At 40.7% G+C, this 21,595-nt stretch overlaps 1 protein-coding gene across 1 annotated transcript in view; it reads right to left on the bottom strand.

The window, feature by feature from the left end:
* Window positions 1-21,595, bottom strand: part of ZNRF2 (zinc and ring finger 2) — a gene marked incomplete at its 3' end in the record, with an annotated part of 60,950 nt that overhangs the window by 12,932 nt on the left and 26,423 nt on the right. The window contains 1 exon segment of the mRNA XM_081996703.1: window positions 9,987-10,082. Coding sequence (XP_081852829.1) covers window positions 9,987-10,082 — 96 coding nt within the window.

The raw sequence follows: 21,595 nt of genomic DNA, 5'->3' as shown, positions 1-21,595 counted from the left end.
AATTTTAACAAGGTTTCATGAGTGTTAATATAGTTCAGCACTAAACCTAGCAATAGTGAAGTTTTTCACGTTTCAGCTGTGTGTTAGAACTTCGGGTTATTTCTGCAGCTGAACAAACCTGTAGCCACGTGAGACTTAGGCAAACTTCAGAGAGCGAGGAGGTTCCTCCAGGGAGGGTACAACAGGCTAGTCTAGTATTTTGTACCTATGTCAGGATATAATCAATGTAATCCCTGCCAACAGACAATTTACAACCCATTCTAGAATCACCGGATTTTGTTAAAAACACTAAAAGCTGGTATTTTTTTCTCCTGTGTAAGCAGTGATAATCCCCATTGTAGATGTGAGAGTACAGCTTGTTTTAGAAGAGTTGGACTTGTTCTACCACTGAAACCCCTGAAAAAGCTGGGCCGACTTCTTTTGTCATTGAAGGGTTGAGTCTGCAACTCAGAAGCACAAGACTATTTAAACAATCAAAGGGTAGCAGGTTCTAAGGAAAGATTTTAATCTGAAGAAAAAAATAATTACAAATGACATTTCAGGCAATTCTTTCAATTGATCTGCCCTTGGGGTAGTTTCTGAGCAAGAGGGAGTGCCTCATTCTTTTATATTTCTTCAGAAAAAAAATCCTGATCTGCAAATAATCTGTTCTAGTTCCTGTAGAACAGTGAGGAATTTAGGGAAGGAAATACCATGAAATTCCTACACAGATCACACAGTCTCGGTGAGATGTAGTTTAGCATTTGTTTTTAAAAACCTGAAGATTTCAAGCAGTTTTATTTCAAAATCCAGCCAATGAAACCTGTTCTCTAAGATTCAGAAAAGCTGTGCATTTTCAAGGGTTTTGTCACTACAGAGCAACTACAAAAAATAAGTCAGTTTGCTGCTAACAAATGAGTAAAATCTCAAGGTTTTAGAGGTATCAGCTTTAAAGACTGCAGAATTACCATACAAAATTAGGAACATTATTTCCCCTCAAGCTAAATTCCCAGCAGTCACAAGACTGCAGCAGTTGCAGACACGATTTATGACATCCTCTGAATGACCTCTCGAAGCTAAAGACTGATTAAGTGTAAGACATGGAAGGTAGCTCCTGTCTGCCCGCATCACATGATGCGGAGTCACAGCACCATGAGCGTTTGCTACCGAGCGAACAAACCCCTCCCTTCGCTTTCTCCAGCGTGCAGCGCTGCGTTGCCACTATATAAGAGAAACACAACGACATACAGCACAATATATCAGGTCCTCTCCTAACCCAACCTGAATCGCTCCTCGCGTCACCTGCGGGTGTTCTTTGTGGCACTGGCTCACAGGTGTATCTGCAATTTTCTGGGACAAGAATTGACTTTAGCAGCACTGTCAGTACCAAAACGAGACAACGGCAGTATCTGAGTTTAGGAGTAGCTTATAAGGAAAAGAAAGAACTGTTCAGCACACAAATGATCCTATTTTCTCTAGTTCTTTCAGAAACAAGCAGGCTTGTTCTATAGCTGTCAAAAGCTTTACTGTATTTATCCAGTGCTGCATATAAAATATTCCTGTAGCACACGTATGCTTTTATATAAAGGTGATTCCAATGTATTGAGAAAAAAAAAATTCTCAAGAACTGAAGTAAGTATGAGGTGACATTGCAGCTGTTTTGGCCAGGAGTGATTTGTGATGAATCCGTCACATGAAGTTCGGTCTAGCAGATTTCGGCCTGGCTCAAGGAAAGTATGCAGAGAGCCACCCACCAAATACCACCCAAAGGTTCATTAGAAGAGTCAGTCCCATTCACAACAAACCAGAGAAAAGTTTAAGATATGAATGGATGTGATCTCTGAAGTGTGTCCTCCTCAGCAGTATGCAAGCATGTCAACTCTACTCCATTACAGCAAGAAAGTTTAGCGTAATCTATTGAGCATACCCTAACTGGACCATGAAAGCGAGCTGTCACAGCTTCTTTACAAATATATGTTTCCCTTTCTCTTACATGAAGAGTAAAATAATAAGCAATGTTGATCCCCCAACCACCACCACTAAACCTCCAAGATTACATTTTACCAAGATAAATGAGGTAGTCTGCAGTTCTGGGAACTGCTGTTCCAGACATTCGAAGCACTTCCCTCTCAGCTACAGTATGTTCCCATTTCAGGAGCTTTCTTCACAGCCACACCATTTGAAATACACAGCTTACTTTTCTGATTCCATAGCAAAGGGTTGACACTTTGTGGGTGTGGAGGAAAGATAAGAGACTGCAACCTCTAAAAGTGCTGCAACTCCACGCTACCACAGACTGACCCAATTCATCCACTGACTGAGGCTGAAATGGGGTTACCGAAGTAGGTCCTACCCTCTTTAGGAGGTAGGTACATGCTGAACTTCAGTGTGGTTTTATTTAGTGACATTTGTCAGCATTAGTCTTTAAAATGAGCAACCTCCCTCCCAACAAACCCGAACTGTATCAGGCTGCTTTTGCAGTGATGCTCTTCTGGGAGGTACCAAAAACTGAAGGAGAGATTTGTGATGGTTGGAAGGAAATACAACTTTACTGAACAAAAGGAATGGAGATCTAGAGTTTGCCACTGTTCCTCTTAGCAGTCTGGGTGAGCAGCTATCCTCAGCCTACACTGGTGAACACCAGTGAAAGTTTCCTCCTTGTTCAAACTTACCAACAATTCCCAAAGTGAGGAAGTACAAACTAATCTATTTTAATCAAGTTCTTCAACCACAGTTTCCCTCCTTAGAACCGTAACAATGATTTGCAAGACAAGCTATGAAAGTTTGCGCTGATATTATACCGATTCACAGAATAATGGCTGTTCCAATGTCCAAGGTTAAAATTTTATTTACTATAGTAATGGGTCTACTGTCACCACATTAAGCAAAATCTCAAAGTTCAACAGATGTTCAACAGTTATAATTATTTTCAAGAACTGCTGAAGAAAACAGTTTTAAAGTGTCTGGGAAACTGAATGAACCTCCTACGTACTCTGAAGGATGTTCATGAGTACACAAGATCAAAACAAGGGTAAATGTCACTATTTTAACTGCAAGCACGGGATAAGTGTCTGTTTACATGTCCTGTTAAACTACCTCATAAAGCAGGCTCTTCTCCCTCCCCAGCACCCCTGAGGACAGAACACAGAACCATCTAGGGCAGAGCAAGAAGCTAGAAACTTTTAGCCAAGACTTTGTTAAACTCCAAAAATGGAAGAATTAAGAAATTCTATAGAGAAATTTATACCTTGGATAAAGCAGAATGAAAGAACTGATTTGCCTTAGTATTACTTTGCACTGCTTTGCTGAAAGTCTAGTCCTATTAAAGGATGAGGACAAGGAGGAAGGCTTAAGCTTTTCCAGGCAGACTGGCAAGATGCCCTTTTGCAAGGTCTTTTAGGGTATGATCTCAGGAACCTTGGCAGAGAAGTGAACTTGAAGTTAGCAATTCTTTTCATTCCAGACTGAAGTTTTGAATGCATTAGTCAAAACAGTTGACAGCATCAGCCCTGCTGAGTAAAATACTCTCCCTTTTTTTGTGCACAGAAGTGATCAAGGAAATCAGTTCTGCCTACTGCAGTGACTTACCGGAATCACGTATTTCAGTGGTCCAAACGTTAGGTTATGGTGCACTATTTTTCTTCCCTTCTGCTGAGCTATATAAACTAAGTAAGTTCTAGTGCAAGTAGCTTGGTTAAAGATGTTGAAACAGCCACCAATCAACACAGCTTATAGCTGGTGTTGGAAAAAATTATGTCAGTGCCATTCACAAAGAATGTTTCCAAAATATTTTTATTTAGTCCTTTAGATGACTCATGCCAATCTTCATGTCTCTACTTTTGATCAAAATGCATATGTTAGGGCTGCCATTTACATGTCAACAACTCTTCTAGCAGGATTATTGCTCATACAGATTCCAGCTCAGGATTCTGACGCTCACTCGCACGCAGGCCTCAGCATGTGGCAGTACCAGCATTTCTCTTTCCTCACAAGACAAAACTTAACCCAATACCTCAAACTGATTTAGAATAAACAGTGTATTTAAATCCCCGTGATAAAACCCTGATTTGCATCCTTGGTAGTCTAAATCAGTTGCACTGCTGTGGCCCAAGTCACTTTGAATTTGGTTAAATGGCACGGGAATATTTGGCTAGCTGTACATGGCATTAGGTTTGAACACCCCAGAAGACAAAGTACGTTGCGGGAAGAACACACAGAGCTTCATCCATGTCTTCCTTCCAATAAACCTATCTTAATTTTCAATATTCTGTCTGTAAAAGTCTTTCCACATACTAATGCTCCATTCAAAACAGACCTGGATAAACTTTAAATATAAAACCATATTTGTAATCCCTGCTATCTGTGATGTTTGATTCCCTGCTCTTTTTTGGTGTGATAGAGCTAAAAAATTCACTTATTGCAACTTAAAAAGAATTTTGCATTTGTTGGAAAGTCATGACCTTGAGTAAGGAAAAAACATCCAGCAGCTCATGCACTGGATGTCTCAACATTCTCTCTCTCTTGAAATTACACTAGCAAAAGCTTTTCCCCTTGAAATGAGCCACAATAAATATATTGGCCAATAATCAGACCAGCTGCCGTATCTGAATTAAATGCAGAGCGGTCTGAGTGAAAGCAGCACTGATGTCAAAGCAGCACCACCCCTGAGCAAGCGGCTTTGAGGAGACCCGCTTAGAAAGTTTCCAGTAGAACAGCGTTCCAACACAAAGTGCTGACTTGATGAAACCCAAAATATTCCACAGGAATGTGCTAATTCAATCAAAACTTTTGAAAGAGGACAGGCCGGCTCGCTGAGCCAGCCAACCAGTCTGGTGAGCTGACTGGCTCTCCCCAGCTCTCCGGGGTCATTGGCTTCCCCATCTGGCCAGGTGCCAGGCTGCTAGTCCCTGCTCTCAGAGGGGCCCTTTAGTAATAATAATAAAGTCTTACAAAATGTTCTGAGAAACCAACAAAGGAATTTTAAAATGAAAACCAGAATTACTTCAGAACCAACTGCAAGGTTTCTTCAAGAGGAACTGGTTGCATTTGTTGCAAAGCGTCTAAAACTTGTGCCCCTAAAGTCACAAGTCTCTCCCGTGTCTTCTCAATTTTTATAAAACACTTTGCAGTGAAAAAAAAGCATCAATACTACAACAACACAAAATGAACAATAATTATATTCAAAACCTAAACTTCACCAGATAGGTCTAACCATTAGCAAGGAGTTAAAGGCAAGTTGCTTCCATGGCACTAAGTAAATTTAAGTAAATACCCCTGCCTGACCAAAACACAGGGCTACCTTGTAAGCAACATCTTTTGCAGAGGAGTCCCTAAGTGGGCTCCCTGCATAACTCACCGTGGCAAACTTGAACAAGGTGGTGCAAGGGGCCTCATTTAACACTCTGGAGAAGCTCAAAGTAATAGGTATGGCTATATAATATTTTAGCAGGTTAAAAAAGAAAAAATTATCCGTCAACTAGCAAGTAACCCATTTTCTTCATAAAACTGGCTTTGACTAACCAGTGCATGGGACCTACTCCGGCTTCTCAGCAACTCAGCAAGTAACAATATGAAAAGAGTTTTTAACTGCTGAAAAAAGCAAGGCTATTTAAGATAGTAACACCAAACACCACAATGTTTTTGCACAATTCCATTCATTTAACAAGCTTTTGTGTCAAAACGCCTAGATATTCGTTCATGTGTGAGTACCACAAGTAGTTTAAGACATGTGGAACAAAGTTCCACAGAAAAAAGAAAGAGCTCTTTTTACGTGCTAAATTGAATTAGCAATGAGATCTCTGTTGCAGGCACGTCACATGATTTTGAAAGAATAAGGCTAATAAAATGCACGGATTTATTTATATGAAAATCAGCACAGTTTTCAGAATAGATCTGGGACAAATTTGTGACCACCCTCTTTCAGGAAAGACGTGTAAATCAGACATCTGCCAGAGTTTGCAGTACACTGACCCTTCCTACTGCCAAATGCAATGCACAAAGGTAGCTCAGAAAGCAATTAGAGATTGGCTGGAAGGACTCATTAATTTTTTTAAACTTCAAATCACACTAAACAGTCTTACAACAGTTTTCTGTGGAAGACTGTATGCCTCAGACTCACATTTATAAACAAAGAAGGTTTGTCTTCTCAGAATGACAAAATACGTACCATTTGCTCCCCGCTGTTTCTTCGAAAGAACAGCTAATACATTTACAGTATCATGAGGAAACACATCTAGAACAGAACTAGACATAAGCACAGTTCAATCCCACTCCTCAATTTTTAAACATTTCAGCACCTGCAAAGTCTATGGCTCCTTTTGACTAGTGGCTTAGACAGGTTTACTCTTCGCTGGGTAAAGAACTGGCTGGACAGCCGATCCCAGAGAATTGTGGTGAACGGTGTTAAATCCGGCTGGCGGCCAGTCACAAGCGGTGTTCCCCAGGACTCAGTTTTGGGGTCAGCCTTGTTTAATATATTTATCAATGATCAGGATGAGGGAATCGAGTGCTCCCTCCGTAAGTTTGCAGATGACACCAAGTTGGGTGGGAGTGTTGATCTGCTGGAGGGTAGGAGGGCTCTGCAGAGGGATCTAGACAGGCTGGATCGATGGGCAGAGGTCAATTGTGTAAGGTTTAATAAAGCCAAGTGCTGGGTCCTGCACTTCGGTCACAACAACCCCATGCAATGCTACAGGCTTGGGGAGGAGTGGCTGGAGAGCAGCCTGGTAGAAAAGAACCTGGGTCGACAGTCTGCTGAACGTGAGCCAGCAGTGTGCCCAGGTGGCCAACAGCATCCTGGCCTGTATCAGAAACAGTGTGGCCAGCAGGAGTAGGGAAGTGATCGTGTCCCCGTACTTGGCACTGGTAAGGCCGCACCTCGAATATTGTGTTCAGTTTTGGGCCCCTCACAAGAAGGATGCTGAGGTGCTGGAGTGTGTCCAGAGAAGGGCAATGAAGCTGGTGAGGGGTCTGGAGCACAAGTCTTATGAGGAGCGGCTGAGGGAACTGGGGTTGTTTAGTCTGGAGAAGAGGAGGCTGAGGGGAGACCTTATCGCTCTCTACAACTACCTGAAAGGGGGTTGTGGTGAGACGGGTGTTGATCTCTTCTCCCAAGTAACTAGCAATATGATGAGAGGAAATGGCCTCAAGTTGTGCCAGGGGAGGTTTAGACTAGATATTAGGAAAAATTTCTTTACTGAAAGAGTGGTCAAACATTGGAACAGGCTGCCCAGGCAGGTGGTACAGTCACCACCACTGCAAGTATTAAAAAAACGTGTAGATGTGGCACTTCAAGACATGGTTTAGTGAGCATGGTGGTGTTGGGTTGATGGTTGGACTTGATGATCTTAAAGGCCTTTTCCAACTTGAATGATTCTGTGATTCTGTGAATTACTTGCCACACAAAATTGAGAGTGAAAAGAAGGCAACAGACAAAAAAAGGAGGGAAAAAAGCTTATTTTTCTTCTAGTAGTAATAGGACTAGGAACCACCAGTGGCCAACACAAGCAAATGATGCTTACTTGGCTCTATTTGAGTATGTATGGCATAAAGCCAACAATGAGAAAGTAAAATAAAGAGATTACTTCCATGTTGGAAGAAGGTATCAAAAGTTGATAGCAGGATCTTTTCTTCTCTCAAGGAAAACTTGAGATACTCTTCTTACACCTTATGACAAAAAGGCAGATCCATCACTGAATCTCCTCATAGAATCATAGAATCTTTGGGTTGGAAGGGACCTTTAAAGGCCTCATAATGGCAAACAGCAAAATATACAAGTAAAAAAAGCATGCATATAGACATTCAGATGGAATTCTGGGCTTGTAATCATGGCAGCATTGAGTTACCAATCTGCTAGTTAATTATCTTTCATTAGCCTCATTAAAGGGATCACAATCATACCACAAAGTAACAACTAAGTGCTGCACAACTCTGAAGCCATATCCTCAATTTCTTTGTGCTGCAGTAATTTAAATAACCAGCTACAGGCTATAATTTAAGATTTCATCCACAACTCCGGGAGCTAACAAGATGGAGTTACAAGGATCAATGCACACTTCTATTAAGTGTTTATGAGAAGGAGACCATACTTCTAAGTCTCCCTCTCAAACCAGTCTATATAATTTAGTAGTCTTCTCTTTTCAACCTTATATAACCATTTCCTAGAATGAGTTTGAGGCGTTCTATACAGCAGATGTACTCCTAAGTTGAGAAATGACATGTTGCTGGTAATAACTCATATTGCATCGTTCCACAACTGCTTCTGTCATGTTGCAAATTTTCCAGAGTGGCTTCAGGTGCCACTCACAGGTTTTACTTCCACTCATTGACTTCACAGACTGCACAAAGGTAGCCCAAAGGAGCTCCAACCAGCAGTGTGCCAGCTGAGAGAAACAGTGCAGGAAAGAAAGGGAAGGGGGGGGGGGGGGGGGGGAAGTCTGATGAACATCACAAATGATACTGAGATACTGAGAGGTTACATTATGTAATTGCTGTACCTTTGGAAAAAAGTTAGTCAGCTGAGTGCATGTGTACATGTGGGAAGCAGTAGGGGCAAAGGATTTCAGTCAGTCAACTCTGTGCACATCCCAGCAGCTGGATTACCACTGGAGCTTGCTCTCTGCCAGCTTGCCTCCTCCTGCTCCACCCTAACTGATCCCAAGTGCATTATCACTCCCTGACTGGGGCGACTAGCCTGCTTCTCCCTTAATGTTCAACATCGCTCAGGATGCAGATTTCTATCAACTTGTCTTGGAAAGTGCTCAGTCCTAAATTTAAAAAGGCAGAACTAAGAGGAACAAAGCCCCCTCTGTTAGATGAAGTCAACCTTCTCAAATATATGTGTGGTAACACCAGGAGAAAAAGAAATATTTACTTTTCCTGAGTGCTGTGCTTTGAAATGGATTTCACAACTCTAAGTATATGATTTCAAATTATTTTTGCAATTAAAGGCCGGCATTATTGCTATCCAGACAAAGCATAAGGTGGGCCCAACTACCCTTCAAGACTTGTTCCAATAAAAAAAATCCAGTATAGGATACCTTAACAGCAAGGTGCCAGGAGGGTCAAAGAGCCCATAACACTGCAGGTTATTTATGCAATAAATAAGTTATGTTGGAAGGGACCTCTGGAGTCTTCTGGCCCAGCCCCTTGCTCAAAGCAGGACCAAGGTAGGCTAAGTTGCTCAGGGCCTTGTTAGTCAATTTCTGATCCTCTCCAAGGATGAAGGTTGCACAACCTCTTCAGGTGCCTGCTACTGTGTTTGACCACCCTCATTGTGCGGCATTTCTACCTTACATTGAAACAGATTTCCCTCTGATACAACTTGTGACCACTAACTCTCAACTTTTTGCTGTGCACCTCAAAAATAGTCCAACTTCTCCTCTACATTTTCTTTCTAATGATCTTTTTTTCTCACATATTCCACATCTGATGACTGGCGAGCAATAAGCTCATTTTAGTGAAACTTGCTAATGAATAACAAAAACATACGTATCTACCAGTCCTTATGAAGTATCACATACCCAATCAGCTGAAGGAGAAAGTTCTTTAGCTCCTGCAAGAAAGGGTCACTTTCTTGAATAATGTGCAAATGCACAGTGCATCAAGTAACGCTCCTTAATAATGTCCCCAGAAGGAGACTTGATTGACCTACCTCACTACTTGATGTCATTAGATGAGAGGATGTTTAAGCTACGTGTATCTCAAGTAGGCACTAAATGTGCACTGACAAATATCTGATCTTGTGGTAAAAAATGGAATAAACACACTCAAATAAGAATAATTTTATATTTGCAGAGCAAGTCAACAGTGTAAATTATATTGGCATGCAGTATAAAAAAAGACCAAGTTCTTAGGAATTACTTTGAAAAAATAAACTACAAGCAAAAAAACATACATAATTTCTGAGTCCACTGAACTAGTTACCAGGGTATTTTATTAAATAAAAAAATCATTATCCCTCTAATCTTTAAACTGAATAAGTAATTATCAGCTTACTTCATTCTTACCATTGTAGGTTATCCTTGGTTTTGTCAAACACATCACAAGATGTAAATCCATTTCGTCAGAAGACACAAATTTTGAACATACAGGGCACTTGAATCCTATGGAAAATAAAGATATGTGAATACACTCAACCACGTTGCAAATATGTATATTCAAGCCACAAAACTATTCTGCACACAGTAAAAGAACAACAAAAAAAATCTGGCAGCTTTTTAGTTTTGACCTGACATTTCTTACATTAATATAATTCCCTTGATTTCAAAAGATCAATGGACCATTGTTTCTGCAAATTGATCTGTTGCCAATTGCAAACATGTCAGCACCTTTGGAACACAAGCTTCCCCAACAACTCTAAGAATCATTTAAGACAAGAGTAAGAGGATAATATGACTCTACTAAAATAGAAATTAGAAACGTGTAGAGAACATAGACATTAAAATCTGAACTTGGGCAGGAACCCTGAGTTAACATCTTCATTTTTACCAGGAATAGCATTGAGACTTTAACAAAGGATCTCAGTTTTACATCTCATCATGCAAGCTGCAGCATCTTTTACCAGTCTGGGGCACAGGGAAAACATTAACGCAGGGGTGTCACCTCACCTACTGAATCACTAATATTTCCTGTAGCACTGAATTTGTTTGAATTCTCTCATCCTACCCAAGCATGACCTTGTTTAGCTTTTGAGGTCACAGCCTGAAGCAATATGGAGTAAAGAATAATTAAGACAGTCTGGATGGTGATGCAACTGCATAATAGTCCATGACAAAACTGCTTAATACTTTAATTTATGTCATTACCAAAGACAGCAGTCTTCCAGTTAAAGAACAAGATTGGTTGGACAAGTTTTACGGTCCACAGAAAAGTCTGACTGATTTTGATCTGCTGAATAATTAACACACAAGTGAGAGACAAAAAGCCACCAGCAGGGATCTTGATGCATAGCAGCTGTTAAGGAGTATAGCTACAGGACAACATACGGCAAAAATATCTAAGTCCAGCCTCAGTGCAAGGGAGCAACTTTTTCTTTGATGCTCTTGAGAAGTAATGATGCAGGTATGTATAAAAGACCACTGCACCTTCCACCAACACCTGGTCCTGCTCCCACATGTTTTAGTTTGTTGCCCCTTACTTTTGTACTTCTAACCTTGGGAGCCCACAATGAACTGGGTCAGTCAAGGGTGACAAGCGACTTGATGCCGCACTTTCAAGTTACTGATGCCTGAGAATTTTGATCTTTACTGTTAATTATTATCCAGATGTAGATCAAGCAACTAACCTAAAGCATTAGCACTTGATAGAAGTAATGCACGTTATTTACCAAGACAATGACTTTTATTTCTTTAGTGCAGTTAATAGGAAGCAAGTCAAAGCGGACAACTGGTAACACCCATGAGGAACTCTGAGCAGCAGCTGAACCTGTAGTGGAAACCACTTCCTGAGATAAAGTACAGATCTGATTCTTCCCATTTTAGTCATAAGCAGTTCATATCTATTTCTTCTTGTGTCAGTCTTGCACATCAGTTTAAATATTGCTCTTCTCTCCTTATTTTTAATCCTCCTCCCCCAACCCACATCTTTAAAAACAACAGTTACAACCACAGGTTAATAAGCATACAACAGCCAAACACATCTTTTGGAAAAAAAAAAAAAAAAAACAAGCTGAAAGGATTAATTTACTTGTAGAAAGTTTTGTCAGTGACCTTTCAGCCACTGTGTAACCTCCTTCCCCCAGACATCTCAACATGACTAAAATCAAACTTAGTATCCCAGTCTTCCAAACACTCAAAACCACACATAACTTTTTTGCTATGGTTTTCTTAAAAACTGACTTGGGCTAAATTTTCTCTCAATCCTTATCAGCCTAATGCAGCCAATTACTCCTAAGTCTAGTCAAAACCTACTAAGACCCATGCAATATTCTCTTATTCTATAAGGCATAATTGACAACATATTTTGATGTGACAAAGCACGTAACTTCCTTATATGCTACAGACTGAGTCCTGCTGTGCCAGAAGGGAGTGTTTGCATTACAGCAAGTTAACATTTATATTCATGGCTAGTTAAGCACTGGTACAGTCATTAACAGGTTCCCTCTGCTTTCTGCACAGAACCCTTCTAGCTTATTCCCTAGGGTCATCAGCATGTCTAATTGAGAGTGACAGGGGGCAGGGAAAATCATCGGTAGGTCTTTAGAACCATTGCTAAAGTTAACAGTATTTTTAAGACTGTACATATGACAGGAATGCTTGGAGGGAATACTTAAATCCAAATAAAACAGTAGGGAGAGGTTGGGTAGATAATAATGTGATGATGGTAATAATAATAACGCTTTACTTAAAACCATGCTTAAAGATAGACAGCTGTGAAAAAAAATTTTTTTTCTGGTTATCCACCTAGAGTATTCAGCTGAATGTGCTTATACTACCATGTACCTGCCCCTAAACCTAGTAAACAGTCTGCATTCTAGCAATAAAGTATCTTGTGGCTTGTCCAGTGTCAAGGGGGATCTGAAGGTAATAGTTAAGCAACTACAAATATCCTCCTGACACAGCAAGTCTGGGATATCTGACTGCTGTAGCTCTACTCAGCATGCAGAACAGTACACTGAAGAACCGAAGTAGTAGAGGAAATGGACCAATATAGCTGCCAATGGTAAAGGTATCTTTGTGGAAAAGATGTTTTTCCAGTGACCAGGATCAGCTGCATGCCAGAGACTAGCATAACAGCAGAAAAACAGTCTTGAGCTCACAATACTTGCTGAAGCATTTTTCAAACACAAGTGAAATCCGACTTCTCATTCCTTCACAAGGTTCTGCTGCAATAACCAGCTCCTGCATTTAGCCATCTCCCCCAAGAGATGCACAGTGTGTTTTGTGTGAAGGAAATTACCACTTCCAACTCCTTTAGTAACCCCAAAGAACCAATTATTTTGACTGTAGACACAATATTTATCTTTCTCAAATACAATTAAAGTAAATAAGTGAACAATCAACACTGTCCACAAGCCAGTTAGAGGTCCTTAAAAAAAGCTGGTATTTTCACACCTTTCCTCAAATCAGAAGGCAATAGTTTCATGACCCAGTTTACAATTAAGTACTCCATAAGAACAAAGGCTCTATTGTACCACTGCCTAGCAAGCTAACAACTTTTATAGCCTATGTTTGTTTTTACCACCAGTCTCAAGGAGCAATTCCGATAACTTGAATAAAGTGTCACATGACTAACAATCAGTAACAGGTCAAAAATAACTTCCTCTCTACATGACTTGTTTTACTAAGTTTTGCAGATAAACAATGCATTCACAGTCGTTTGGACAACAAATTGGAAGTAGTCCTCAGATAAGGTGACATTACATGAAACGTCCTCTAAAAACTACAAACCTCAGTTAACTACTGTCTCATTCCCTTTACAAGGGGAGTGCAAAAGATAATGCATAGTTCTAGGTAAAAATCCAGCTCTGATGAAGGTGTTGGTTTCACTGAGTCCCTTACCCTCATCCAAGATGAGGAACTATCACCTTTGTATTAGGGTCATCACTGTTTGTCAGCGTATCACTGCAAAGCTGTCCTTCCTTCTCCCATAGCAGAGAGGACATTGCCTGTATACAACCTAAGTCAGGGGAAGAACCACCTCTCACCCCATTCTCTTTCTGTACAGCAGGAAAGAACTGAGCACCAAAACGGAGCGAGCACATGCCTCTAGCTGACTTTTACAACTGCATGCTTAAGAGGCAGGGAGACAAATTCTTGCAAGCTCCCATCATCTAGTTTCACAACCCTGACTACAATACTGAAAGTAACACATTACCTAAAACAAAACCATAACCCTGGAAAAAAGTACAATTACAAGAAAAGACAGACAGAACAAAAAGTTGCAGCACAGCTACTAGAAAATCCCAGATGGCACAGAAAGTTTGAAATAACTAAAGCTGTGTAAGTAGCCAGATTTAAATATTCAGAAGTGAATTCTCTCTCTCAGTGTCTCTTGAATGTATCACTTTCTTCAGACTCCACTGTCTTCTGCTAACGAACCTCCGGTTAGCCAAGAAATCCCATCTTCTCTCACATCCATCTACTGAACTCATAACTTTCATCTCTGGCAGGCTTGGAGACTATCCACAGGGACAGGTTGATGGGTGGCCACTCTATCCATACCAATTTCAACCTCCTATTGATATCTTACTGTATTTGCCTTGCTTTGCAAACATCAGACTGTTTGACTTGCAGTTCGGAGCATAGTGAAGCAAACAAAAACCATCCAACAAAAAACAAATTCCTGGACCTCTATAATTTTTGCAAGATCATGTTGGCACTGATTCTGGAGTATCTGCTTTGTGGTGGGAAAAAAAAGAGCCAAGAGCTTCCAGACAATACAGTGCAGAGTGTCACAGAATTGCACATAAAGGAAACACGTTAAAGCAGTATTAGACTTGCACAGAAGAATGGATGATGCTTTAGGTCAATATTTAACAGCTGTAGCAAGAAATAACCATGAATAAAATCTGCATCAGCCTGATCAGAGTAACCTTTCAGCAGAAAACATCTCAACCGGAACATTGCCAAAAGTAAACTGAAAGTATAACGAGACCAGCTGTTCTTTTAAAATAAGTGTGCAACACATTAGTATTTTAATTTTTTGTACCCATGTGTTTTCAAATAAGATGGATAAATCCATCTTGGTTTACATTTAAAGAAGTCATGAGAAAAGATAAATCCTTGCATACACATACTTTTCTAAAATGTATTTGACGGTAAGGCGGCTGACGAATACTACTTACATACTTGCACTTGTTCTTCCATGCTTAAAAAAAAATAAGTATAGTAAGCACAGCATCCAGTAAGTATGATGGTATGAGGGCGGTATGCACGATTACTTTCACACAAATAAAGCCTGCATAATGATGCTAAAACAAAACAACACAGATAATACCCTCCGCCCAATAAACAGGAAAGACCTCGCATAATCAGAGAAACATCTTAGAAAGAACCTCAGGAGGTCACCAAGTCCATCCCATACTCAGAAAGTGGGTTAAACTTATTTAGAGGCTTTAATCTGCCCTTAAAAATCAACTAGTGAAAGATTTTACAGACATCCTAGACAACCTACAATGCTGATCAGCTATTGCTAGGGAAGAATCTTCCCTTATCTCTAATCTGGCAGCCTTCACTTACAAAAAAGGTTGTTTACTATGTGTTCAGTAGACATGAAAAAGTCAGTAATCCTCCTCAGTATAAAAAAACATGTTCACACTGGAAAATGTATGCCCTTTGTCTTTTTTTCCCTAGTCTGAAAAAGAATGAGTTACCCTAATCTTTCCTCAGACCCTGATGCCCAAACCTTTTATTCCTATTGCTGTCCTCTGGACTCTCTCCAACCTTGACATACTGCATTGCTGAGAACTGGGCAGAGCTTTCAGGCCAAGGCTTCAGAAGTCCTAAGCAGAAATTAGTAGTTACCTATCTCATCGTTCTGTTACGCTACATGTTGAATATATATATATAAAGATCTATCTATACACAGAGATGTACATACCTATATACACACACATGTACATTTTAAACAAACCAACAGATTATTGGCTCATTCCTTTTATGACCTATAACAATCCCTAAATCTTCAGCAGAACTGTTACTAGGCAGGTCCCATTTTTTAGTGGTACATTTTATTTCTCCTCACATTTAGTAATTCTCACTTGTCTTTTTTAATCAATCATGAACATTTTTCTAACATGTTAAAAACAATTCTTAACTCCAATTTTGCCCTCCATAGTGCTTTCAGGTCTTACAAGTTTGGCATTATATTTCCTTTTTAAAGCGCCCACTCTCCAAAAATATTATTGAAAACAGACCCAAAGTGTGATACTTGAGCTAGAGTATTGTGTCCAGTTCTGGGCTCCCCAGTACAAGAGAGACAGGGAACTTTTGGAGAGAGTCCAACAGAGGTCTATGAGGATGATTAAGGGACTGGAACATCTCTCATATGAGGAAAGGCTGAGAGACCTGGGGCTTGTTTAGTCTGGAGAAGAGAAGGCTGAGAGGGGACCTTATCAATGTCTATAAATCTCTGAAGGGTGGCTGTCAGGAGGATGGAGCCAGTCTCTTTTCAGTAGTGCCCAGTGATAGGACGAGGGGCAATGGGCATGAACTGCAGCACAGGAAGTTCCACGGCGATGGAGCACTGGAACAGCCTGCCCAGAGACGTTGTGGAGCCTCCTTCTCTGGAGACCTTCAAAACCTGACTGGACATGTTCCTGTGCAACCTGCCCTAGGTGATCCTGCCTTGGCAGGGGGGTTGGACCAGATGATCTTCAGAGGTCCCTACCATTCTGTGATTTGAATTGCTCTCCTAGAGCAGCTACAGGATTTTTTTTCCACCTGTTTCAGCATCCATGTACTTATAGACCATATTCTCAAAGTTTGCTAATGAGAATATAAAGCAGAATAGCATAAACATTTTATTAAAGTCAAAGTATAATGCCTCTACTTCTTCCATGTCTTCCTTTTATATTCAACTGCATAGAGGACTATGAAGTGGGATTGTAAGAACAGCAGAAAAATAGATAAAAATAATTCAGATTCTCAGCAAAGTAACAACAGTGCTGGTCAAGTCAAACATGTTATTCCCTTCTTCTAATTTGTAAAACTTAAAGAAGAAAAAAAAGCTCCAGTAAAGACTACATGGTCTATCAGAGTTATGTGGCCACAGAATTCTCTCTTCTCAGACAGTTGAAATGGAAAGACAGAATGAGTAATTCCTTAAGCTCAAAACCATGAAGCTTTGTACATGAAAGCATATTGCTTTAATACAGCTAACATCTTACCTGGCAACTTTACCCTTACCATCAAAGAGCATATGAAGACTATTTCACACTAAATTCAAGAACAGAGAACTGACATCCTGGGAACTACAGGCCTGTCAGCCTGACCTCTGTACTGGGGAAGATTATGGAGCGGTTGGTCTTGAGAGTGCTCACAGGCCATGTGCAGGACAACCAAGGGATCAGGCCCAGCCAGCATGGGTTCATGAAAGGCAGGTCCTGCTTGACCAGCCTCATCTCCTTCTATGACCAGGTGACCCGTCTAGTGGATGAAGGAAAGACTGTGGACGTTGTCTACCTGGACTTCAGTAAAGCCTTTGACAGCATCTCCCACAGCATTCTCCTGGAGAAACTGGCGGCTCGTGGCTTAGACAGGTTTACTCTTCGTTGGGTAAAGAACTGGCTGGACAGCCGAGCCCAGAGAATTGTGGTCACAAGCGGTGTTCCCCAGGGCTCGGTTCTGGGGCCGGTCTTGTTCAATATCTTTATAGATGATCTGGATGAGGGAATCGAGTGCTCCCTCTGTAAGTTTGCAGATGACACCAAGTTGGGTGGGAGTGTTGATCTGCTGGCGGGTAGGAGGGCTCTACAGAGAGATCTGGACAGGCTGGATCGATGGGCAGAGGTCAACTGTATGAGGTCTAATAAGGTCAAGTGCTGGGTCCTGCACTTCAGTCACAACAACCCCGTGCAATGCTACAGGCTTGGGGCGGAGTGGCTGGAGAGCAGCCCAGCGGAAAGGGACCTGGGGGTGCTGGTTGACAGCCAGCTGAACATGAGCCGGCAGTGTGCCTAGGGGGCTGAGAAGGCCAACAGCGTCCTGGCCTGTATCAGGAATAGTGTGGCCAGCAGGAGTAGGGAAGTGATTGTGCCCCTGTACTCGGCATTGGTGAGGCCGCACCTTGAATCCTGTGTTCAGTTTTGGGCCCCTCACTACAAGAAGGATGTAGAGGTGCTGGAGCGTGTCCAGAGAAGGGCAACGAAGCTGGTGAGGGGTCTGGAGCACAAGTCTTATGAGGAGTGGCTGAGGGAACTGGGGTTGTTCAGTCTGGAGAAGAGGAGGCTGAGGGGAGACCTTATTGCTCTCTACAACTACCTGAAAGGGGGTTGTGGCGACGAGGGTGTTGGTCTCTTCTCCCAAGTAACCAGCGATAGCATGAGAGGAAATGGCCTCAAGTTGTGGCAGGGGAGGTTTAGATAGGATATTAGGAAAAATTTCTTCACTGAGAGGGTGGTCAGGCATTGGAACAGGCTGCCCAGGTCGGTGGTGGAGTCGCCATCTCTGGAAGTGTTCAAAAAACGTGTGGATGTGGCAGTTCAGGACATGGTTTAGGGGACATGGTGGCACTGGATTAATGGTTGGACTTGATGATCTTGAAGTTCCTTTCCAACCTAGTGATTCTGTGATACGTTAAAAATGTCTTTAAGTTGGAAGGTGAAAGAAAAAAAAGCATTAGCAATTCCCAGGGAACCCTCTTCAGGAGAATTTCTAGGTCCCAATACAAGTGGCTACTTGGGTAAAGTTTGCCATTTTATATACAGAAGTTTTTTATTAAGGGAGAAAGTGTCTCAGTGAAGAGATACACCTAGTTCTCTAGTTTCCATCCTTCCTTATGCTGTCAATGGCCTAAGCTGGGAGAACACACCACCATCTGGAAAGACTTCTGGACATGAAAAGAAATAAAGACATGCTCCCCTCAATTTGGGAGAGAATAGGAAATCAAACAGAAATAAGGAACACAATACAAACATTCCAAACTCTATATCTTCTAGAAAACTGAACCAGGATAAGCACAAATAATTTCTTCTTCCTAGCACTTACTGATTTTGTGTTCATAATCTAGACGAGTTTTCTTACCCACTTTTGTGACATAAAACTGAAGTAAACACACTTGTGAATTCCTTGAGGGAAACAAGGGACTTTCTCTTGTATTTTCCAATTTAAAGCTCCCACAGCACTTGGTATGAAAGGGGGGCTATACAAAATGGGAATAAAACCAAACCTGAAACTTATTTTAGTTAAGGAGCCCATGGAATAACTACAGAATACATGTTTGGATGGTACTTCATCTCTTAAGCAAAAACTTATGAAAGACAGAATCTTAGAACACAACTTCTTTAGCTCTCTTCATCTTGGTAGCTGGGAAAGGGAGATCTTCATTCTGTACTGCGTTGTTTTTCAGTGATTGCTACTGAAGTAGAGAAATTGAACAAGACACTTTCTCTTATTCATAAATAAAACCTTGTACCAACTGCACAACTTCAGGTGTCTAATACCAATGTAAAAGTAAGATGTGATTATGATTGACAGCTGCACATTTTTACAAACTGAAGAACAATAAATACAACCATTAGGGGAAAAAAAGCTCCATGCTAAAATATCTTGCAAACCAGAAGATGACACTACAGGTAGGAAAGACCTGTAGAAAGACTGATTTAACCTCTTGCTAAAAATTAAGAACAGCTGCTATTAGAGGAACAGCTTTTTAAGAGTGACATTTTAGACTGATGCAACCACCCAAAGGGAGGAGAAAAGACCTTTGTAGCTCCGCCTCTGTTTATGGGAAGGGGTTACCCCCCCATCCCATCATCCATAGGGCTCTGTAGTCAAGGTAGATGAGAGACTGCCCAAGTCTCCATCCAAACTTCTGGAGACTTCGCACTTTCAAATTGACAAGCATACAAACAGGAACAGTTTTTAAAATTACTTGTAAGCTATTAATTCACTCTTTAACTTACTACTTTATTAACTGCATTCAAACATGTCACCTCCCCCAGCACAGATCCATACCACAAGTTTCTCAACAGAACAGAAGCCGCTGAAGACAGACAAATATGAATATAAACTTACACTGGGAGTTGCATTTGGTAGATTTAAAAGGTAAGAGCAAGCCTCAGTTTTCTTGTAAAAAAGGCTCCACCCACACCCTAAATCCATATGATTTTAGACTTTAGCTTGCTACATTTGAGAAGTATATTTTCAACTAGAGACCAAAACCTCCACTTAACAGGACTTTCCCCAGAGGAATACCATTAATTTCCATAGCATCTTTCCCAAGGGAGAGAACCCAAGGGAAGACGCTTTCAAGGTACTCTTCTAGCCACACTGGTAGAGTGACAGCAGTAGTACAGGAAAAAATCTATCCCCATCACCATTTCAGAGGCTTCTGTACACAAGTGGGGCTCTTGCCACTTTGGAGAAATCTTGTGCCAGGTTGGACACATTTTGGAGCCCAGTCAACTACCTTATTCAGAACACAAGTAGTGAGAAAACATGGTCATTTGGGGCACAAATGTATTTTATTTTCACAAGGCAGGCAAGATTAACCTGTTAAACAAGCTTAGTTCTTGCATTACCAGATGATGACAAATAACTCACTACAAGTCAGCTTGGAGGTCTGAAAACTTTATGCAAATGAAATGCCTTAAAATTCTTAGAGATATTGCATATTCACATTGCTTTTTTCTTCTTAACTCACCTATCACAGTTCAAGGAGGAAGAATTCTTCACTCTCATTCCTAGTCTCTCTTGAAGCTATAATTTTTTTTTTCTTTCTTCCTTAATTTTCCTACTCCCTCAATTGTCTCTCATTGCCTGGAGCAATATTTTCCTCAAACACCTGATAAAGCTCTTTCTACTCATCATTTCTCAATGAAAGTTGTGGAAGACAGGATAACGGTGTTCTACTGTCAGAAGTAGGTTCTTCTGGAGTAACCAAGTAATATGGCAATACAACTACAAATTTTTAAGTACAGGGAACCAGTTTGTCTACACGCCCCTCCCCTTCCCACTGTCAATAAAGTCAGTACTTTCAAAAATATACTAAGGTTAAAGAAAAAGTTTCCATTAGAAATCACATCATTTAAAAGGATGTATAGGAAGAGCTGCTCCAAGATCAGAAGAAAGAATGAAGTGCTACTTTTTGAAAATGCACCAACGACAGTATCTTGAAAACTTGTACTGTACAATGCAACAAATCTGATTAAAATTACATGAAGCATGATAATAAGAGAGGAGAGGGTGGCTGTACCATGCTGAAGTATATTTAATGATTGCTAAAAGGGAAGAGGTATGATGCAAAAAATGGCTGAATAATGGTTGACGAGGATGACTAAACCGTACACGTGAAACGGAGCATCTTGTCAGACGCAGAGAAGTCTTCTGAGCAAACTGGCCAAAATGCACACAAGGTCTTACGAAAAAAAGAAATGGGAGAGACAAAGTAAACACTGCACTTGAAACGCAGCAGACAGGAACAAAGGAGCAAGCCCCAGGAGAAGAGAGCATCTCGGAAGACAGCACAGATAATGATGCTGCTTGAAAGCATGCAGAAGACAAAGTCTCTCAGAGAACCTGAAAACTATTACTCTACTACACAAACAAGGTGATAATGGAGACCTGAGAAAGCACAGCATTTACAGACAATTGGTCTGTTGTCTACAAAGTTTTTACCAAAGTAAGTGAGGGTAAAAAAAAAGAAGTCCTCACTAAGGCAAAACTTTGTAAAGTCTGATTTAGTTGAAATACTTACCAATAACCTACTTGCTCCTGCAGAAGTAGGGGTAGCAGTGACAAAGAAAAAAGGGGAAAACCAATCAATGATAAAAAAGTCAGAGTACAAAATATTAAAGATTACAACTGGGAAGAATATATGTAAATAAAAAGTTAAATTATTATGTGGGATGTTCTCAGAAGTTTAAATATTAATTCTAAACATAATGTTTCATTTTTTGACAGCAACATTAAATTATATCTCAAAAGTAGTTGTAATTAAATTTATCATCAGTATA

The sequence above is a fragment of the Phaethon aethereus genome, assembly GCF_964289735.1.
Source record: "Phaethon aethereus genome assembly, chromosome: 2".
NCBI classification, from domain to species: Eukaryota; Metazoa; Chordata; class Aves; order Phaethontiformes; family Phaethontidae; genus Phaethon; species Phaethon aethereus.
The sequence above is the reverse complement of the archived record's forward strand: the minus strand, read 5'-3'. Positions and strand labels throughout refer to the sequence as shown.